This window comes from Nannobrachium achirus (assembly GCF_963921795.1).
Source record: "Nannobrachium achirus genome assembly, chromosome: 23".
NCBI lineage: Eukaryota > Metazoa > Chordata > Actinopteri > Myctophiformes > Myctophidae > Nannobrachium > Nannobrachium achirus.
In genome coordinates, this window is record NC_137830.1 from 8,225,111 (window position 1) to 8,245,831 (window position 20,721).

Sequence of the window (20,721 nt, forward strand, 5' to 3'; positions counted from 1 at the left end):
CTCTCACATATGGAAAATATTAACGCTTATAACGTTTTTGAACGATTAAAACCTTTTTTGGGGGAAAAACTTTTGAAAAATAAAAAAATATATATATTTTTTTATTTTTCGACTCGTACTTTTTGAGTCGCGGTGAGCGTGAGTCGATTTTTTGAGTCGATTTTCGATTTATTTTCACATCCCTAGTCTGCATTCTTTGGAAGTATTAAAATTGTAAGATTTGGAATTGTGGTTAATTTCTTTCAGACACATTTCTACGTAACATGAACATAACCATATAATAACCAATTCAAGTTAAATGCTGCACTTTGTCAAAAATGACATGACGCGTTGGATTTTTGTGGGACCCATAAAATATCCCTGGGACTCATCCGAAAGACCCTTCTTGGGTCCCGGGACTCATTACATTAAAAACCTATTAACATCACTGGTGTTTACATTGTAATGGATTCACATACTGTGTGTGTGGAGGTCTAGGTTCATCACCAAAGTCTGGAGGAAGTCCTTTAGACATGTCACTCTTCACAGACACACAGCTGGGTGTTGGAGACTCTGGTCTGTGGTAAATCATAAACATGTTTCTATAATTATCTCGTCAATAAAAAGGTTGGTTTGTTCAACATGATTTATTGTTATTTCTCGTTAAAATAAATGTATAATAATAAATATGAGTAACATTATTGGGTTCTGGTTCCTCAACATTTCTGTGAAAAGTAAAAACATCTAACTAGAAAGGGACGCTCCACAGAGCGCAAACCTCCACCAGGCAGTGTTTTCCACTGCTTAGTATCTATTGTTGGTATTATTCTGTTCTTATTATCTATTATTGGTATGGTTGATACCAACATTCTGTTCTTAGGAAGACAATCATCAAAGTTGACATTATTATTATTTGGTATAAAATCATCTCTAGGTAGAACACTGCCAATGTATTCTGTGGATTTATTTATCAAATATGGAAGGATGTTGTCACTCAAATATTAAGAACCAGACCAGGATGTCTGTTCATTAGAGTTTGATAACCACTAAATGATGTGTTGTTTTCTGTGTGTTTTACATTCTGACCTGGGATCAGTAGAGTGGTGTCCATCTTTGAAGTTAATAGGTTTATGCATGGACCAGTCACTCTTCATGGAGACACAGCTGGGTACAGGAGACCCTGCTCTCTGCTGATGGACCCTGAGATAAAGAGAGGATCAATATGATTTTAAACAGGCGTTGACATTAAGTGTTGCCCCTGGCACGTACATAAAACTTTCAGGCCAGTGTAGTTTGCTTTCAGGTTGCCCGACGGGGCAAGTGCTCATTTGAGAGGGGACGCAACAACCGTCTATAAACACACCACCAGATATCTGTCTAATCACTTGAACGTGGCCAGAGTGCTCTGTCTTCTGGTCTGTGGAATGTAAAATAAGAGCACTGTTTATCTATAATGTGCTGGTTTAACTGAACTTTACAAAGGAACGATGCAGCAGTCAGAGAAACCACATTCCCCAGTCGTCAGCTGCTGACTAAACTGACCCTCAATGACGATGTGGAAGCTTATCTGGAGCTCTTTGAGAGGACCACTGCTGGAGAGAGGTGTCCTGTAGCAGAGTGGGGTGGGATGCCTGTCCAGACTCCAGATGTATCAGTAATCAATGCTGTGAACTTCACTGTTCTGCATCTCAAAACCAATATGTTGGCAAAGGAAAACCTCAGACTAAGATAATGTGGAGTCCAAGGATCAAGATTTCATAAGCGCTTTCAGGTATAATTTCTTCCCTGGCGGGAATGTCTGTGTAGAATTTCACGGAAATCACGCTGTGTTCATGATTTGAGGCGCCCGACATATCCGCTTGGTTTAATGACTATAGAAATACTGTGTACGGATTTGCCTTCAGCCAGACATGCACGCACGCACGCATGCATGCACGCACGCACACACACGCACTTTCAAGTATCATTTCTTCCTCTGCCTAATGGGAAAGTGTGTGCAAAATTTCACAGAAATCCCACGCTGTGTTCATGATGTGGCATTTTGTTCAAAACGGAGCACTGCAAACTTTAGAAGCCAATCTTAGCCAATCAGGATGGAATATGAAAAATCTGACAAATCCGTTTGGTTTAATCACTATAGATATAATGTGTACTGGTATTAGTACAAAATCTGGGAGCACTTAACTGTCAAACTAAATGTTTTGACAGCTGGAGGGAATGCGGGGAGAGTGAAGCGGATCACACCCATGTATTCCTCACATGCCCCAAGGTACAAACCTTCTGGTGAGGAGTCACACAAACAATAGAACAAATATTTGGGAGAGTTTTAAATTGACAAAATCATAATATACTCCTTGGAACACGCCCCCAGAGTCTGCAAAGTCGAGATTTATATCTCTTTTGGATTTTGAGAATTACAGCGCTCAAGCAAATATCAAGGAGTTGGAAAAGTGTGGAACCTCCCAGGGTAGAGAAATGGTGGGAAAAAACAGAGGACATGTACCTTATGGAAAAGGTGACCTATAGAATTAATGGCAGAGAAAATGCTTTCGAAAAAAGGTGGGCCCCTTATGTTTTAAATAGGGGAAACATGTCTTTTTAATTTTCTTTGGTTCTTTCTCCCTTTTGTATTCAAATCTAAAGTATTCTAGATATAAATATTAATTTAAATAATAGCAGCTTTTTCTCTGTTTTAATGAAATGACAACAATTACATAACAAAGTATCCTCTTTTTTCTTTTTCAGTTTATTTTTTGTAAAGTTTCTGTTTACAGTTTTTTGAGTGGATTTTTTTTTCTTTTGTTCTACGTTGTGGTGGGAAAAAAAAAATACATAAATGTTTGACAGTGCTCTGACATCCAGGGAGTGTGTGTACTGTTTCGCTGCGATCGGGCAAACGGTGTCAGAGATTAGCTATTCACAGATAGACACATGGACACACACACACAAGCACACACGCACGCACGCACGCACGCACGCATGTACGCACACACACGGACGGACGGACGGACGGACAGACGGACAGGGTGCAAAACAGTCTCTGCCATGCCTTCAGCCTAGAGAGGACTAGTGCTTTTCTAAGTACCCACAGTTGCACGAATTCTATACATGTAGATCACTTTGTTGTGTTATATTGCTGTGTATATTGTAAAGGAGGATTCACTTACTCTGTGTGTGGAGGTCCACTGAAGTCAGGAGGTGCCCATTTAGAACAGTCACTCTTCATAGACACAAGGCTGGGTGTTGGAGACTCTGATCTGTGGCGTTTGGCACAACTCTGACTTTCATCCATCTCTAGGTCTTTATTAAACCTGTCAGGGTTACAGTCAATGAAATAGATCATCTCTAGGTCTTTATTAAACCTGTCAGGGTTACAGTCAATGAAATAGATCATCTCTAGGTCTTTATTAAACCTGTCAGGGTTACAGTTTGATTGATTGATTGATTGATTGATTGATTGATTGATTGATTGATTGATTGAAGAATTTACTATAAGGTTGCATAAGACAGTTTCATGACAGTACAAATCACTGGTACAAGGTCAACTAAAAGGAGATCCTAGTAAGCTAGTAAGCTTAATGTCATATAACATTGAAAGACAGACAGACGCAAACTACCACAACCACAGGTGGGTAATGCATGCAGTTTACTATGACACAGTTCTAGCCAGTGGAGCCTGACTCATAATCACCAGTAAGACTCCCTAATCGGGAGATAAGCGACCGCCAGGTCGCATACACAAACTTTAGAAGGCAATTGTAGCCAATCAGGAGGGAATATGGGAAATGGCAAGTGTCCAAAAATGTGTTTTGCAAGAATCATGGTGTCATGGTGGTGCTAGAAGAGGACCATGTGAGAAATGTGGGGTGGCAGTTGTGGTTTGGCAGCCAAGGAGTGTGTGTGCAAAGTTTGGCATGGATAGGGGCAACGGAGGCGGAGATACAGTATGAGTAGGGCAACAGTGTGACGTGATGTGACGTGACGTGACGTGACGTGACGTGACGTGACGTGACGTGACGTGACGTGACGTGACGTGACGTGACGTGACAGACAGACTGACTGGATAGTAACTGCGACCTGATGGTCGCAATCAAAGTTGACATTGTTTGAGTTGGTATAAAATCGCCTGGCCCTAGGTAGAACACAGCCATGTATTCTGTGGATTTATGTATCAAATGTAGAAGGATGTTGTCATGCTAAAATAATATTAAGAGCCAGACCACGATGTCTGTTCAGTAGTTTGATAAATTATATGGTGTTTTCTGTGTGTTTTACATTCTGACCTGGGATCAGTAGAGTGGTGTCCATCTTTGAAGTTAATAGGTCTATCTATGGACCAGTCACTCTTCATGGAGACACAGCTGGGTACAGGAGACCCTGCTCTCTGCTGATGGACCCTGAGAGAAACAGAAGATCATCATGATTTTAAACAGGTGTTGACATTAAGTGTTGCCCCTGGTAGGTAAATAAAACTTCCAGGCCAGTGTAGTTTGCTTTCAGGTTGCCCGACGGGGCAAGTGCTCGTTTGAGAGGGGACGCAACAACCGTCTATAAACACACCACCAGATATCTGTCTAATCACTTGAACGTGGCCAGAGTGCTCTGTCTTCTGGTCTGTGGAATGTAAAATAAGAGCACTGTTTACCTACAGTATAATGTGCTGGTTTAACTGAACTTTGCAAAGGAACGGTGCAGCAGTCAGAGAAACGACATCCCCCTGGTCAGCTGCTGACTAAACTAACCTTGATAACGATGTGGAAGTTTATCTGGAGCTCTTTGAGAGGACCACTGCTGGAGAGAGGTGTCCTGTAGCAGAGTGGGGTGGGATGCCTGTCCAGACTCCAGATGTATCAGTAATCAATGCTGTGAACTTCACTGTTCTGCATCTCAAAGCCAATATTTTGGCAAAGGAAAACCTCAGACCAGGATAATGCAGAGTCCAAGGACCAAGATTTCATAAGCACCAGGCCCTGGTGAGGAGGCCGATTTGAAGACTTTCAGGTATAATTTCTCCCCTAGCGGAAATGTGCGTGTAGAATTTAAGGGAAATCGCACACCGTGTTCATGATTTGAGGCGCCTGACATATCCGTTTGGTTTAATGACTATAGAAATACTGTGTACCGATTTGCCTTCAGCCAGACACACGCACACACGCACACACGCACGCACTTTCAAGTATCATTTCTTCCTCGGCCTAATGGGAAAGTATGTGCAAAATATCACAGCAATCACACACTGTGTTCATGATTTGTGGCATTTTGTTCAAAACGGAGCACTGCAAACTTTAGAAGCCAATCTTAGCCAATCGGCATGGAATATGAAAAACTTTACAAATCAGTTTGGTTTACTGTCAAACTAATTGTTCTGCAAAAGTCAGCCTCCTGGTGGCGCTATGACAGGCCGATCTGAAAAGATTGTCCAGAGCTTCTGCTCTGACATCCAGGGAGTGTGTGTACAGTTTCTCTGTGATCGGACAAACGCTGCCGGAGATTAGCTGTTCACAGACACACACACATGCCTTCAGCCTAGTGAGGACTAGTGCTTTTCTAAGTACCCAAAGTCGCAGGAATTTTATACATGTAGATCACTTTGTTGTGTTATATTGCTGTGTATATTGTAAAGGAGGATTCACTTACTCTGTGTGTGGAGGTCCACTGAAGTCAGGTGGTGCCCATCTAGAACAGTCACTCTTCATAGACACAAGGCTGGGTGTTGGAGAGACTGGTCTGGTCATCACTAGGTCTTTATTAAACCTGTCAGGGTTACAGTCAATGAAATAGATCATCTCTAGGTCTTTATTAAACCTTTCAGGGTTACAGTCAATGAAATAGATCATCTCTAGGTCTTTATTAAACCTGTCAGGGTTACAGTCAATGAAACAGATCATCTTTCAGTCTTTATTAAACCTGTCAGGGTTACAGTCAATGAAATAGATCATCTCTAGGTCTTTATTAAACCTGTCAGGGTTACAGTCTGATTGATTGATTGATTGATTGATTGATTGATTGAAGACTTTACTATAAGGTTGCATAAGACAGTTTCATAACAGTACAAATCACTGGTACAAGGTCAACTAAAAGGAGATCCTAGTAAGCTTTACGGGTTATTTACACAGGAAGCACTTAATGTATCTCATATTGAAAGACAGACGGACGCAAACTACCACAACCACGGGTGGGTAATGCATGCAGTTTACTATGACACAGTTCTATCCAGTGGAGCCTGACTCATAATCACCAGTAAGACTCCCTAATCGGGAGATAAGCGACCGCCAGGTCGCATACACAAACTTTAGAAGGCAATTGTAGCCAATCAGGAGGGAATATGGGAAATGGCAAGTGTCCAAAAATGTGTTTTGCAAGAATCATGGTGTCATGGTGGTGCTAGAAGAGGAGCATGTGAGAAATGTGAGGTGGTGGTTGTGGTTTGGCAGCCAAGGAGTGTGTGTGCAAAGTTTGGCATGGATAGGGGCAACGGAGGCGGAGATACAGTATGAGTAGGGCAACAGTGTGACGTGACGTGACGTGACGTGACGTGACGTGACGTGACGTGACGTGACGTGACGTGACGTGACGTGACGTGACGTGACAGACAGACTGACTGGATAGTAACTGCGACCTAATGGTCGCAATCAAAGTTGACATTGTTTGAGTTGGTATAAAATCGCCTGGCCCTAGGTAGAACACAGCCATGTATTCTGTGGATTTATTTATCAAATGTAGAAGGATGTTGTCATGCTAAAATAATATTAAGAGCCAGACCACGATGTCTGTTCAGTAGTTTGATAACAACTAAATTATATGGTGTTTTCTTTGTGTTTTACATTCTGACCTGGGATCAGTAGAGTGGTGTCCATCTTTGAAGTTAATAGGTCTATCCATGGACCAGTCACTCTTCATGGAGACACAGCTGGGTACAGGAGACCCTGCTCTCTGCTGATGGACCCTGAGAGAAACAGAGGATCATCATGATTTTAAACAGGTGTTGACATTAAGTGTTGCCCCTGGTAGGTAAATAAAACTTCCAGGCCAGTGTAGTTTGCTTTCAGGTTGCCCGACGGGGCAAGTGCTCGTTTGAGAGGGGACGCAACAACCGTCTATAAACACACCACCAGATATCTGTCTAATCACTTGAACGAGGCCAGAGTGCTCTGTCTTCTGGTCTGTGGAATGTAAAATAAGAGCACTGTTTACCTACAGTATAATGTGCTGGTTTAACTGAACTTTGCAAAGGAACGGTGCAGCAGTCAGAGAAACCACATCCCCCTGGTCAGCTGCTGACTAAACTGACCCTCGATAACGATGTGGAAGTTTATCTGGAGCTCTTTGAGAGGACCACTGCTGGAGAGAGGTGTCCTGTAGCAGAGTGGGGTGGGATGCCTGTCCAGACTCCAGATGTATCAGTAATCAATGCTGTGAACTTCACTGTTCTGCATCTCAAAAAACAATATTTTGGCAAAGGAAAACCTCAGACCAGGATAAGAAAAAGAAATGACACATCAGAGAGAAATTAGTATTAATTTGGTGTCGGACCTTGTCGTCCTGCTTTAGGATGACCCAGCTGTTTACTTTTTGCCCCGTGCAAGGCTCCAATGAGTAAGAATTACCCTAATTAAAGTGAAACTCGATTTGACGATTTCCTATTTTTTAAATCGTCCAAAGGAAAAAACCCGGATTTCGATTAAAAATCGATTACACACACACACACACACACACACACACACACACACACACACACACACACACACACACACACACACACACACACACACACACACACACACACACACACACACACACACACACACACACACACACACACACACACGAACAGGGTGCAAAACAGTCTCTGCCATGTCTTCAGCCTAGCGAGGACTAGTGCTTTACTAAGTACCCACAGTCACAGGAATTGTATACATGTAGATCACTTTGCTGTGTTATATTGCTGTGTGTATTGTAAAGGAGGATTAACTTACTTTGTGTGTGGAGGTCCACTGATGTCAGGAGGTGCCCATCTAGAACGGTGACTCTTCATAGACACAAGGCTGGGTGTTGGAGAGACTGGTCTGGTCATATCTAGGTCTTTATTAAACCTGTCAGGGTTACAGTCAATGAAATAGATCATCTTAAGTCTTTATTAAACCGGTCAGGGTTACAGTCAATGAAATAGATCATCTGAAGTTTGATTGATTGATTGATTGAAGAATTTCTTTCAGGTTGCCCAACGGGGCAAGTGCTCGTTTGAGAGGGGACGCAACAACCGTCTATAAACACAACACCAGATATCTGTCTAATCACTTGAACGTGGCCAGAGTGCTCTGTCTTCTGGTCTGTGGAATGTAAAATAAGAGCACTGTTTACCTATAATGTGCTGGTTTAACTGAACTTTGCAAAGGAACAATGCAGCAGTCAGAGAAACCACATTCCCCTGGTCAGCTGCTGACTAAACTGACCATAGATAACGATGTGGAAGTTTATCTGGAGCTCTTTGAGAGGACCACTGCTGGAGAGAGGTGTCCTGTAGCAGAGTGGGGTGGGATGCCTCTCCAGACTCCAGATGTATCAGTAATCAATGCTGTGAACTTCACTGTTCTGCATCTCAAAAGCCAATATTTTGGCAATGGAAAACCTCAGACTAAGATAATGTGGAGTCCAAGGATCAAGATTTCATAAGCGATTTCAGGTATAATATCTTCCCTAGCGGGAATGTCTGTGTAGAATTTCACAGAAATCACACTGTGTTCATGATTTGAGGCGCCCGACATATCCGCTTGGTTTAATGACTATAGAAATACTGTGTACGGATTTGCCTTCAGCCAGACATGCACGCACGCACGCATGCACACACACGCACTTTCAAGTATCATTTCTTCCTCTGCCTAATGGGAAAGTGCGTGCAAAATTTCACAGAAAGATTTGTGGCATTTTGTTCAAAACGGAGCACTGCAAACTTTAGAAGCCAATCTTAGCCAATCAGGATGGAATATGAAAAATCTGACAAATCCGTTTGGTTTAATCACTATAGATATAATGTGTACTGATATTAGTACAAAATCTGGGAGCAGTGCTCTGACATCCAGGGAGTGTGTGTACTGTTTCACTGCGACACATGGACACACACACAAACACACACACACGGACGGACGGACACGGACGGACGGACGGACGGACGGACGGACGGACGGACGGACGGACGGACGGACGGACGGACGGACGGACGGACGGACGGACGGACGGACAGACGGACAGGGTGCAAAACAGTCTCTGCCATGCCTTCAGCCTAGAGAGGACTAGTGCTTTTCTAAGTACCCACAGTCGCACGAATTGTATACATGTAGATCACTTTGTTGTGTTATATTGCTGTGTATATTGTAAAGGAGGATTCACTTACTCTGTGTGTGGAGGTCCACTGAAGTCAGGAGGTGCCCATCTAGAATGGTCACTCTTCATAGACACAAGGCTGGGTGTTGGAGACTCTGATCTGTGAGGTTTGGCAGAACTCTGACTTTCATCCATCTCTAGGTCTTTATTAAACCTGTCAGGGTTACAGTCAATGAAACAGATCATCTTTCAGTCTGTATTAAACCTGTCAGGGTTACAGTCAATGAAATAGATCATCTCTAGGTCTTTATTAAACCTGTCAGGGTTACAGTCAATGAAATAGATCATATCTAGGTCTTTATTAAACCTGTCAGGGTTACAGTTTGATTGATTGATTGATTGATTGATTGAAGAATTTACTATAAGGTTGCATAAGACAGTTTCATGACAGTACAAATCACTGGTACAAGGTCAACTAAAAGGAGATCCTAGTAAGCTTTACGGCTTATTTACACAGGAACCACTTAATGTATCTCATATAACATTGAAAGACGGACGCAACAGACGGACGCAAACTACCACAACCACAGGTGGGTAATGCATGCAGTTTACTATGACACAGTTCTAGCCAGTGGAGCCTGACTCATAATCACCAGTAAGACTCCCTAATCGGGAGATAAGCGACCGTCAGGTCACTTACACAAACTTTAGAAGGCAATTGTAGCCAATCAGGAGGGAATATGGGAAATGGCAAGTGTCCAAAAATGTGTTTTGCAAGAATAGGGCCATGTGAGAAATGTGGGGTGGCGGTTGTGGTTTGGCAGCCAAGGAGTGTGTGTGCAAAGTTTGGCATGGATAGGGGCAACGGAGGCGGAGATACAGTATGAGTAGGGCAAGAGTGTGACGTGACGTGACGTGACGTGACGTGACGTGACGTGACGTGACGTGACGTGACAGACAGACAGACAGACAGACAGACTGACGGTGGATAGTAACTGCGACCTGATGGTCGCAATCAAAGTTGACATTGTTTGAGTTGGTATAAAATCGCCTGCCCCTTGGTAGAACACAGCCATGTATTCTGTGGATTTATGTATCAAATGTAGAAGGATGTTGTCATGCTAAAATAATATTAAGAGCCAGACCACGATGTCTGTTCAGGAGTTTGATAACAACTAAATGATTTTTTGTTTTCTGTGTGTTTTACATTCTGACCTGGGATCAGTAGAGTGGTGTCCATCTTTGAAGTTAATAGGTCTATACATGGACGCGTCACTCTTCATGGAGACACAGCTGGGTACAGGAGACCCTGCTCTCTGCTGATGGACCCTGAGATAAAGAGAGGATCAATATGATTTTAAACAGGCGTTGACATTAAGTGTTGCCCCTGGCAGGTAAATAAAACTTTCAGGCCAGTGTAGTTTGCTTTCAGGTTGCCCGACGGGGCAAGTGCTCATTTGAGAGGGGACGCAACAACCGTCTATAAACACACCACCAGATATCTGTCTAATCACTTGAACGTGGCCAGAGTGCTGTCTTCTGGTCTGTGGAATGTAAAATAAGAGAACTGTTTATCTATAATGTGCTGGTTTAACTGAACTTTGCAAAGGAACGGCGCAGCAGTCAGAGAAACGACATTCCCCTGGTCAACTGCTGACTAAACTGTCCCTCGATAACGATGTGGACAGACAGACAGACAGACAGACAGACGGACAGACGGACGGACGGACGGACGGACGGACGGACGGACGGACGGACAGTCTCTGCCATGTCTTCAGCCTAGCGAGGACTAGTGCTTTTCTAAGTACCCACAGTCACAGGACTTTTACACATGAAGATCACTTTGTGTTATATTGCTGTGTATATTGTAAAGGAGGATTCACTTACTCTGTGTGTGGAGGTCCACTGAAGTCAGGAGGTGCCCATCTAGAATGGTCACTCTTCATAGACACAAGGCTGGGTGTTGGAGACTCTGCTCTGTGAGGTTTGGCACAACTCTGACTTTCATCCATCTGTAGGTCTTTATTAAACCTGTCAGGGTTACAGTCAATGCAATAGATCATCTCTAGGTCTTTATTAAACCTGTCAGGGTTACAGTAAATGAAATAGATCATCTATAGGTCTTTATTAAACATGTCAGGGTTACAGCCAATGAAATAGATCATCTTTAGACTCTAGGTCTTTATTAAACCGTTCAGGGTTACAGTTTGATTGATTGATTGATTGATTGGTTGATTGATTGAAGAATTTACTAGAAGGTTGCATAACGAAAAGTACAGTTTCATGACTGTACAAATCACTGGTACAAGGTCAACTAAAAGGAGATCCTAGTTAGCTTTACGGCTTATTTACACAGGAACCACTTTATGTATCTCATATAACATTGAAAGACAGACGGACGCAAACTACCACAACCACAGATGGGTAATGCATGCAGTTTACTATGACACAGTTCTAGCCAGTGGAGCCTGGAGCATAATCATTAAAGTTGACATTATTTGATTTGGTGTAAAATCACCTCTAGGTAGAACACAGCCAATGTATTCTGTGGATTTATTTATCAAATATGGAACTCAAAAATATTAAGAGCCAGACCAATATGTCTGTTCAGTAGAGTTTGATAACAACTAAATGTGTTGTTTTCTGTGTGTTTTACATTCTGACCTGGGATCAGTAGAGTGGTGTCCATCTTTGAAGTGAATAGGTTTATGCATGGACGCGTCACTCTTCATGGAGACACAGCTGGGTACAGGAGACCCTGCTCTCTGCTGATGGACCCTGAGGGAAACAGAGGATCAACATGATTTACTTTAATTATATTCAATCATTAGAATCCATGTGGAATCCACTCTTACAGATTACAGGTCCCTCAACAGACAGAAAGACAGACAGACAGACAGACCTCTCATTTTGTCCACACAGGATGTCTTTAGAGGAGGGGTCCAACTCCTCTCTCTCCACTGAGCCACTCATGGTAGAGCAGAGACCTTTAGAGAGAGAGAGAGAGAGAGAGAGAGAGAGAGAGAGAGAGAGAGAGAGAGAGAGAGAGAGAGAGAGAGAGAGAGATTGTGTGTCAGTTGGACTCATTCATTACATCAGAGGTTAATTTAGAACAATTTGGTTCCATTTGTACACTCTCAGAGTTACAGACATATTTGGTTCCTATTCTATTTACACACTCATGGAACCAAATGGACCCTCCTGCCAGGGTCAGGGAGTCAAACACCTACCCAGACCACACTGCACACACATAGCAACAATCTGGCCATAACACACGTCTCAATACTAGAAAAATGCAATTCTGGGAAATTGCAAGACGCGAGTCACACTTGCAAATTAATTCCATCCATGTTATGTCCATATATGGCGATCCCTGATGTCATCAATATTAAGCCCATATCTTGGAATGCCCATATATGGATATAGATTATGCTGTGTCAGTCCCATGTGGTCTATAACCTCAAACCTTCTATGATGTCATCTCCATATTTGGAGAAAGTAATTTTTTTGCATTTTCTCATTCAAGTCAATGGAGAATATTAATTCACGAATACATTAATATAAATAATTTATAAACGATATAACTATCTCTTAGCAAAATGCAAGCACATGATTCCTGATGAACCCGTTAGATTTGACACATGGCCCAAAAGCTGTGGGAGTAGCAGCGCTGCAAAATTAAGTTTATCTGTAAACTAGAAAGATGGATGGAAGAAAATCAGACAAGTATTATGTTAGTGGTTGCTCTAACGGCTCATGATTGTTATTTTAATATCATTTGAGCTAAACTGTCATCAATACAAACAATGTGTTTGATGGTTAACTATTCAGGGATGTGTTCATTATCTACAGTGCTGACACACAGTGCCTGCTCTGAAACACAAACACATGGCCCTCATTTATCAATGGAGTGAAAAAACAGTGTATCTTTTTCCATAAATATAGGTGTAGGTTAAAGTTGAAGTGAGATTTATTTATCAACATATCCTATACAGACAATCCTAGCGTATATTTGATCTCAGCGTTGATAAATGCGCCGGCTGAAACCTAGCGTCATTTAAATATTCTCAAACGCCACGATTTCACGACTTGAACAACCGGAATCTGTGCAGCCCTTAGCTGTGACCACACAAACGCAAGCACACACACGCACACACGCACGCACACACACACACACACGCACACACATCTAGGGGTTCAGACTTCAGAGTCTTGCTCAAGGACTCTTCCGGTTTCTCCACCCGGTCTCTCCTGAGCCACTGCCGCCATTTCAGCTCCGCTGTAGGATGATGTAGGATGATGTCACATGGCAACGCATGTGACATGTGAATACAGCAGATCTACAAGCTGTAGGTGTCACAGGTGGCAACACACTGTGAGCTTGTAGATCTGCTTTCCTCGTTGTCACCTCTCCATCACATGAGGGCAGTGGAGTGACAATTTAACTTTAAAGGGATATTTCACTTTCAAAAAAACTTTTGGTAATTTTATCGTCTAATCAGGCTTTTATGAATACCCTGAACAGTTTTTGGGCCTCTCCCCACACACACCCATTGTAACTTCAAACTTCATTTAAACCATGATAGATTCATTAAAAACACCCATTATTTTATCTGGTGACTCATAATACCCCCCTAATACGTGAGCAGGCCGTGTTTTTTCGATAACTTTTTTCATTTATTTTTAATAATTATTTTTTTGTATTTCATTTTTTCCATTTTCCCAAATAATTTTTAAAAATAAATGAAAAAAGTTATTGAAAAAACACGGCCTGCTCGCGTATTAGGAGGGTAGTATGAGTCACCAGAAAAAAATAATGGGTGTTTTTTAATGAATCCATCATGGTTAAAATGAAGTTTGAAGTTACAATGGGTGTGTATGGGGAGAGAGGCCCTTCCACTGCTCCCTGTTGAAAGTGGAATATCCCTTTAAGACCTTTTTAAAAAGACCTTCACTGCATCAAAAGTAATCAAAAACCATGCTATAAAAACTCATCAAACATTGGTCAGATTTTTCGATTTTCAAAATGCCCCTAGCATTATCATGATATTACTTTTAGGCCAATTGTTATTACTTTTAACTTGTCATGCACCTTTTAGTGTGGTTTTATTATAGAAATCAAATACATTTCTACTCACTCTCTTCACAAGTTTTAACAGCAAAATGTCCGTCTTCTGTCTGTGTGCGTCCTGTTCACCATCTGTCTCTCTCTCTGTTCACCATCTCTCTCTCTCTGTCTCTCCTTACTGTGAAAAAGACCCAAAGAACAAAGAACAGAAACTTTTCTCTCTGCCTGACTCGATGAGGAGGGAGGAGTTGTTTGGAGAAAAAGAAGGGGGGGGGGAGACAGAGACACAGAGAGAGAGAGAGAGAGAGAGAGAGAGAGAGAGAAAGAGAGAGAGAGAAGTGAAAGACAGACAGACAGTTATATGGGGGTGACCTATCCCTTTAAGAACGGTAGACTACTGATCCTGAAGTCATGTGACTTCCAGTAAACTGCAGAATGTGTGTGTGTGTGTGTGTGTGTGTGTGTGTGTGTGTGTGTGTGTGTGTGTGTGTGTGTGTGTGTGTGTGTGTGTGTGTGTGTGTGTGACTCGAGGTCGTTCCAGGGCACTCTAGCTGTTGCATAGCGGTTTCATGGACCGGAAATAGCAAATCTACAAGCTTACCTTGTGGGGCGTCAGTGATGTTCTGTGAACTTGTAGATCTGCTCATTTCATTACGTGACACTGTGGTACCATGAAGTATACATCTGGCTTAAAGGAGTAGTTCACCACCAAAATGAAAATGTTCCTATCGATTACTCACCCCAACTGAGATTTGAGTCAATAATTTGAGTCAATAATTAGTGGCCAAGCCACGCAGTGGCAAAGGCCACTCATTGTACTTCATCATTCCTCCACTTTTTCTCTAGTGGCTTGACCGTGCAGTCGCTTTTTACGAAACTCTGCAGCTCGCAACAATTGGCCAAAGGGTGGCACTGTGGGAAACTTTGAACAGGTATAGCTCATGCTCCGTTTGAGGTACACCTGTATACACTTATGCGTCTCCTCATGCCAAACAACTTTTAAACTCTGACTTTTGACCTCTGACCTTTAGTTTTCCCACCGTTTTGAATTATACGAAAAACAGTAAAAATCTATCTCCTTTTGGGATTTTCGCGTCAAGTGCACAAAACCTTTTTTACATGAACTTTGGTCCAATACGGTCAAACTCTCTGGTCGGATTTTTTTTAAGTGAAACATTATTTGTTAATAATTTAATAAAACAGTTTTATGCAAATTATTCTTCTGTCTCCAAATCATACATGCAAAGTGACACGTTCATGGCATTTGGCAAAGATGTAGAGGGTTGGTCCAAATACCACTGAAACCAATCTTATTCCAATTGGCCAAAGGGGGGCGCTATACAAAGCGTTTTTAAATTCAAACTTTAAACGGGCATTAGTCATGCCTCGTTTCGTTTAAAGATATGCAAGTTGCTTACACATGTGCCTTGACTCAAGCGGAAGACATCTGTGTCTTTGTTAAGTATGCTCCGCCTTTAGATTTTCCGCCATTTTGAGCAGTTCGTAAAACGCTTAAACCTGCTTTTATTCTGGAATTTTCGCGTCACGTGCACTGAACCTTTTTTACATGAACTTTGGACCAATATCTAAAGATTCTATCTGATCGGATTTTTTTAATAATTCAATGAATATTGCAGTTTTATGCAAATTATTCTTCTGCCTCTAAAACATACATGCAAAGTAAAATTTTCATGATGAACTACTGTAGAGGGTTAGTCCAAATATCTTACCAATCTTACCCCAATTGGACAAAGGGGGGCGCTATATCATTTTGAAATAAAATAAGATTGCAGGAAAATTCCAGAAACACTCGCTTACATTTACTTTTACTTCGAGCCTCCAAAATGTGGAGAAATCATTAAAATATTGTGGCACTCTGCTATTAAATCATTGTTTAATAAAAGGCACTCAGTGTGTCCAGTACATTACATGAAACTTTTTTTTTAAACATGACTGGTCAATTGTGTGTGACAGCCGTAGTGTAGCGGTTAGTGCCTGTGCCTGATATGCGGAAGGTTGTGAATTCAAACCCCACGTCGGGTTGAGTTGATGTTAACATCCTGGATGCCCTCGGCACATGCATATGTTGTTGACACATCTGATCTAACCCCATCACGTTCATGTTTAAAATGAGCCCTTCTCAACAGGCCGTAATTTAAAGTGAAAGAAAATACTATCACTAGAAAATTTCAGAAATACTCAGATTGCTTTCACCCCAAGCCTCCAAATATGAAAAAATAAATTCAATAAAATACTGTGGCACTTGGTGATTAAATCATTGTTTAATCGAAGGCACTCAGCCTACATAGAACTTTTTTTTTTTTTTTTTTTTTTTTTTACAAACATGATTGGCAGAACCTGTGGCTGTCTAGTGGTCAGAGCATATGCCTTTCATGCAGAAGGTTGTTGGATCTACTACCCGGTACCAGTCTCCTTTCTGGGAACACTGGTACGATTGTCTTGTGTATAGATGATGTTTTATTTATGATTCTGTACAGTTTTTATTTATTTTATTTTATGTGTTTTTATGTGTCTTGTTATTAATGGACCCTGTGTCTTCTAAATAAAGTTGATTGATTGATTGATCAAATCCCGCCTGGGGTTGATACAAGCATAAAATCATGAAATTTGGTAGACTTGTACAGTTTGGGTCCCTTTACATTGTCTGATATGGAGCCTTCCCCAAAATACCCCTCCTTGATGCCTATTTTAATATCCGCCATTACCAAATAATGTATTTTGCATCATAACTCCTGAACCAAGCATTATAATACAAACTATGTGATGTCTACAGTCTACACCTATGTTGTGATGGCCAAGGATTACAATGATATCATGTGCAGCATCATAAACTGTCCAGGTGAATAGTATCACAGTCTTTTGCATACATGTTGTGTAGAGGCCAATTTGTGCTTTTACCTAATAATCCACTGATTAGTGTAAAACCTTGTGTGCACACTTCCCAGAGGCCAAGGAAAAACCTGTGCCCTGCATTTTTCACATCTGCTTTTATAGTGCCACCAGAAGGCCGACTTACAGTATGTAAAACACATTATTCGATATTACTCCTTCAGATTTTATCCGAATAGCGCCACCAACGGGTCAACTTTTGCAAAACAATTTTTTGGAACAAAATGCCTCAAATCCCGAATGCAGCGTCCGATTGCCGTGAAAGTCCCAAGAACACGTGGCACCCTTTTCACTTTGGCCTATTATAGAGCCACCAGTAGGCCAAAAAAAACCTACCTGACCTGCCGGAGACCTGTTCGGAAGAACACTGCTTCTAGTTTTTCTTTGATTTCTTTTCCCACTTTTTGTGCTTTTACTGCTTTCCCTTGCTGCTTTTTTGCTTTCCTGCTTTTTCTGGCTTGGCCACTTTATCACTGCTTGCAGCTATATTATTTGTTTTGTTTTTGTCAGATACTGAAGCCAATAATTTCAGGAGACTCTTTGTAGGCCCATTGATTCCAGATGGAGACCCAAATGCATTTGAGTCTCCATCCGGAATCAATGGGGGTAAATCTATTATTATCAAATTATTAGCTTAGGAATGCGACAAAAACAAAACAAAAAAATGTATTGAACTCAAGTCTCCATGGGGTGAGTAATCGTTAGAAGTCATTTTGGGGGTGAACTACTCCTTTAATGTGATGTGCGAGGTATAGTTTGTATTAAGCATCGGGCATTCGTGGAATGAGCACCACAGCCAAACTTGAGGGTAGCGCCAATCCCAGATTTGCCAACATTCGGTCCATTATATCTCCCCTTTAATTATGCCAAATGGTATTGTGTTTGATATCATTGTTATCGTTAATTTGTCACCTTTACAATGAGGTACAGCTTGTAAGGATCTGGCATTTGTGGAATGAGAAACACAGCCAAACGTGTGGGTAGCGCCCCTCCAAAAATGGTCAAAATGGCCTGGCAGGCCTACAATACTGTTCTTTTGGTGTTCACTTTTTAGCTTGGTGCATTGAATGATTGCACTCTCCCACAGTAATAAGGAAAAGAAAAAACAACACATATTGGCCAGTTTTACACTTTGTTAATTTTATGTGTCAGGGAATCCCAAAACGAGAGTAAATGACTGCTATCTTAGTCGGCGCTACCCCCACGTTTGGCTGTGTAGCTCATGCCTCAAATGCCCAATGCTTAAGCATTGGGCATTTGCTTTAACACAAGTTGTACCTCGTTGTAATGGTGACAAATCAACAATAACAATGATATAAAACACAATAAAAATGGGAGATATAATGGACCGAAGTCAAGTTTCTTTCTTTTTGTGCTCGGCTTTTAGTTTAGATCGTGCATCAGTACATACCTGAATACTTAGAAGAGAAGCTCAGTCTTGTCTGGGTTCAGCTGGAGGTGTTGAGAAGACATCCACTGTGAGATGTTATCCAGACATTGCAGGGATGAGCTCTTCCACCTGAGAGCAGTGTTGTATTGGTGAGTCAATGTTTTGGCATGTGGTTGGCATGTGGAATGCCCTACCAACGGCCTCAAGGAGTGTAAATCGCTACTCTGACTCGAAACTGATGGACCCTGTAAAAAGTCAAAGCAAAACCTACCCCTCCCTCCTTCACCTGTTTACTCTACCTACTTAAAATGTGTTTATTTGTCTGTATTTATTTTAATGTCTCAATAAAATGAGCACTAAAGGACTCCTGCTTTCTTGGGTTTAAATACCTTGTATAGTAGACCTAAGACATGATATGATATGATATAGTACTTTATTGTCAGTTCACACTGAAATTTGTCTTGCGACACAGCAGCCATGTATGCGACACATAACATATATACAAACATTTAAAGGTGATACACCATGCATTTAAAAAGTATTTATGTCATATTGTTTATGTCCCAAAAACGTTTTTCAAAAGGTTTGAGGCTAAATTACCACTCCTGAATAGAGAGCCTCTCTCATTTTTGAATGGCTCTCTTTTCAAAGAAAAATATGTTTTGAATGTCTTTTTTTTCTTCAAAAACGGCCGTCGATGACGTCACAAACGGCAGCAAATCTGGACAGCCTGTTTTGAGAACCCGTAGGATGCTTTTAACCTCCGCCTTCCCAAAACCAGAGAAAGACACAACGGTCAGAAATGGGACTTTGTGAGGATAGAAGGTGCTAGTGGGACCCCAAAAAAAGGTTTTAAAATAGGAAAAGTGAAATTTCATGGTGTATCACCTTTAACACAGGTAACAAAAACAAGACAGGTTTACATACATAAGGATAATATAGACAAGAGCAGTGTTCCCCGCCAAGCCTACCTATGGCCAAACTCCCTATTAAGCCTTAAAGTCGACTGATGGACAAAGGACCTTTTTAGTCTGACCTTACTGTATGCTGGAACACCGTATCTCCTTCCTGAAGGCAGCAACCTATATTCTCTATGCAACTGATGGCTACTGTTAGAGGTAATATTTCTTGCCAACCTTAGAATGCTGTTATCATACGTAGTCGTATAGCCTCTGAAGTGGTTGTCCAACTATCTTTGAACAAATGTTCAGTTGTTGCAGCAGTTGTGACTTAAGGGCTGCAGACAAGCATCCATACCAGGTGGTACTACAGTACTGAAGAACACTCATAATGACAGACGTGAAAAATATAAGAATAATCTGTCTACTAGCACCAAATGATCTTAAACGGCTTTGTTTTCTTACACACAGATTCAATCTGATCTTTCCATAACAAAAGATGGTCTATTACTACTCCGAGGTATGTATACGAACATACCTGGTTGTCGACCTTGTATCTGAACTGTAATGTCCTGTGTTTTTCCTATGAGAACTGCTAATGAGGTATTCAATCAATCAATCATTGTCGGTACTCATGTAAACAGGATTAAACTGCAGATACATTTAAATGGACGGAGGTGGAGGTTCCCTTTAAACAGCAGCACAGTTGCTGACAGAGAGAGAGAGAAACAGAGAGAGAGATAGAGAGAGAGAGAGAGGCGTGTCTGTACCTAACCTCACCTGAACCTGAAGAGAGAGAGATTGTTTTTTTCTCACTTTGGTTCCTGCCAAACAAGTTCTAACATGAGAGAATAAAGAAAGATAAATATCTCTCTGCACGCACGCACGCACGCACGACACACACACACACACACACACACACACACACACACACACACACACACACACACACACACACACACACACACACACACACACACACACACACACACACACACACACACACACACACACCCTAACGCAGGTAACATAGCTGTCTGCCCAGAGCACCTGTTGTGATAAAAGAAGGCCAGAGAATGGAATACAACCACCATAAGGACTACAAACCATTGAGTGACCTCTACACATAATGCACATGCAGTATAAACAGAGAT

The 20,721-nt window shown here is 41.6% G+C and overlaps 1 protein-coding gene and 1 long non-coding RNA gene across 2 annotated transcripts; both read right to left on the reverse strand.

Annotated features, from left to right (window-relative positions):
- Positions 1–1,453: 1,453 nt before the first annotated feature.
- LOC308308730 (uncharacterized protein) lies at positions 1,454–8,053 on the reverse strand (the record flags this gene model as incomplete). Its single annotated transcript, XM_080754184.1, has 6 exons — positions 1,454–1,586; positions 3,147–3,290; positions 4,263–4,376; positions 5,617–5,733; positions 6,812–6,925; positions 7,956–8,053. The coding sequence occupies 6 exons, from the start codon at positions 8,051–8,053 to the stop codon at positions 1,454–1,456; spliced, it is 720 nt and encodes a 239-aa protein (XP_080610310.1).
- Positions 8,054–11,252: 3,199 nt separating this feature from the next.
- Positions 11,253–14,566, reverse strand: LOC308308389. Its single transcript, XR_013963285.1, has 4 exons — positions 14,439–14,566; positions 12,203–12,287; positions 11,965–12,078; positions 11,253–11,331 (listed from the first exon to the last, which is right to left on the reverse strand). It is a non-coding gene; the product is annotated as an uncharacterized lncRNA (long non-coding RNA).
- Between the last annotated feature and the right edge of the window lie 6,155 nt (positions 14,567–20,721).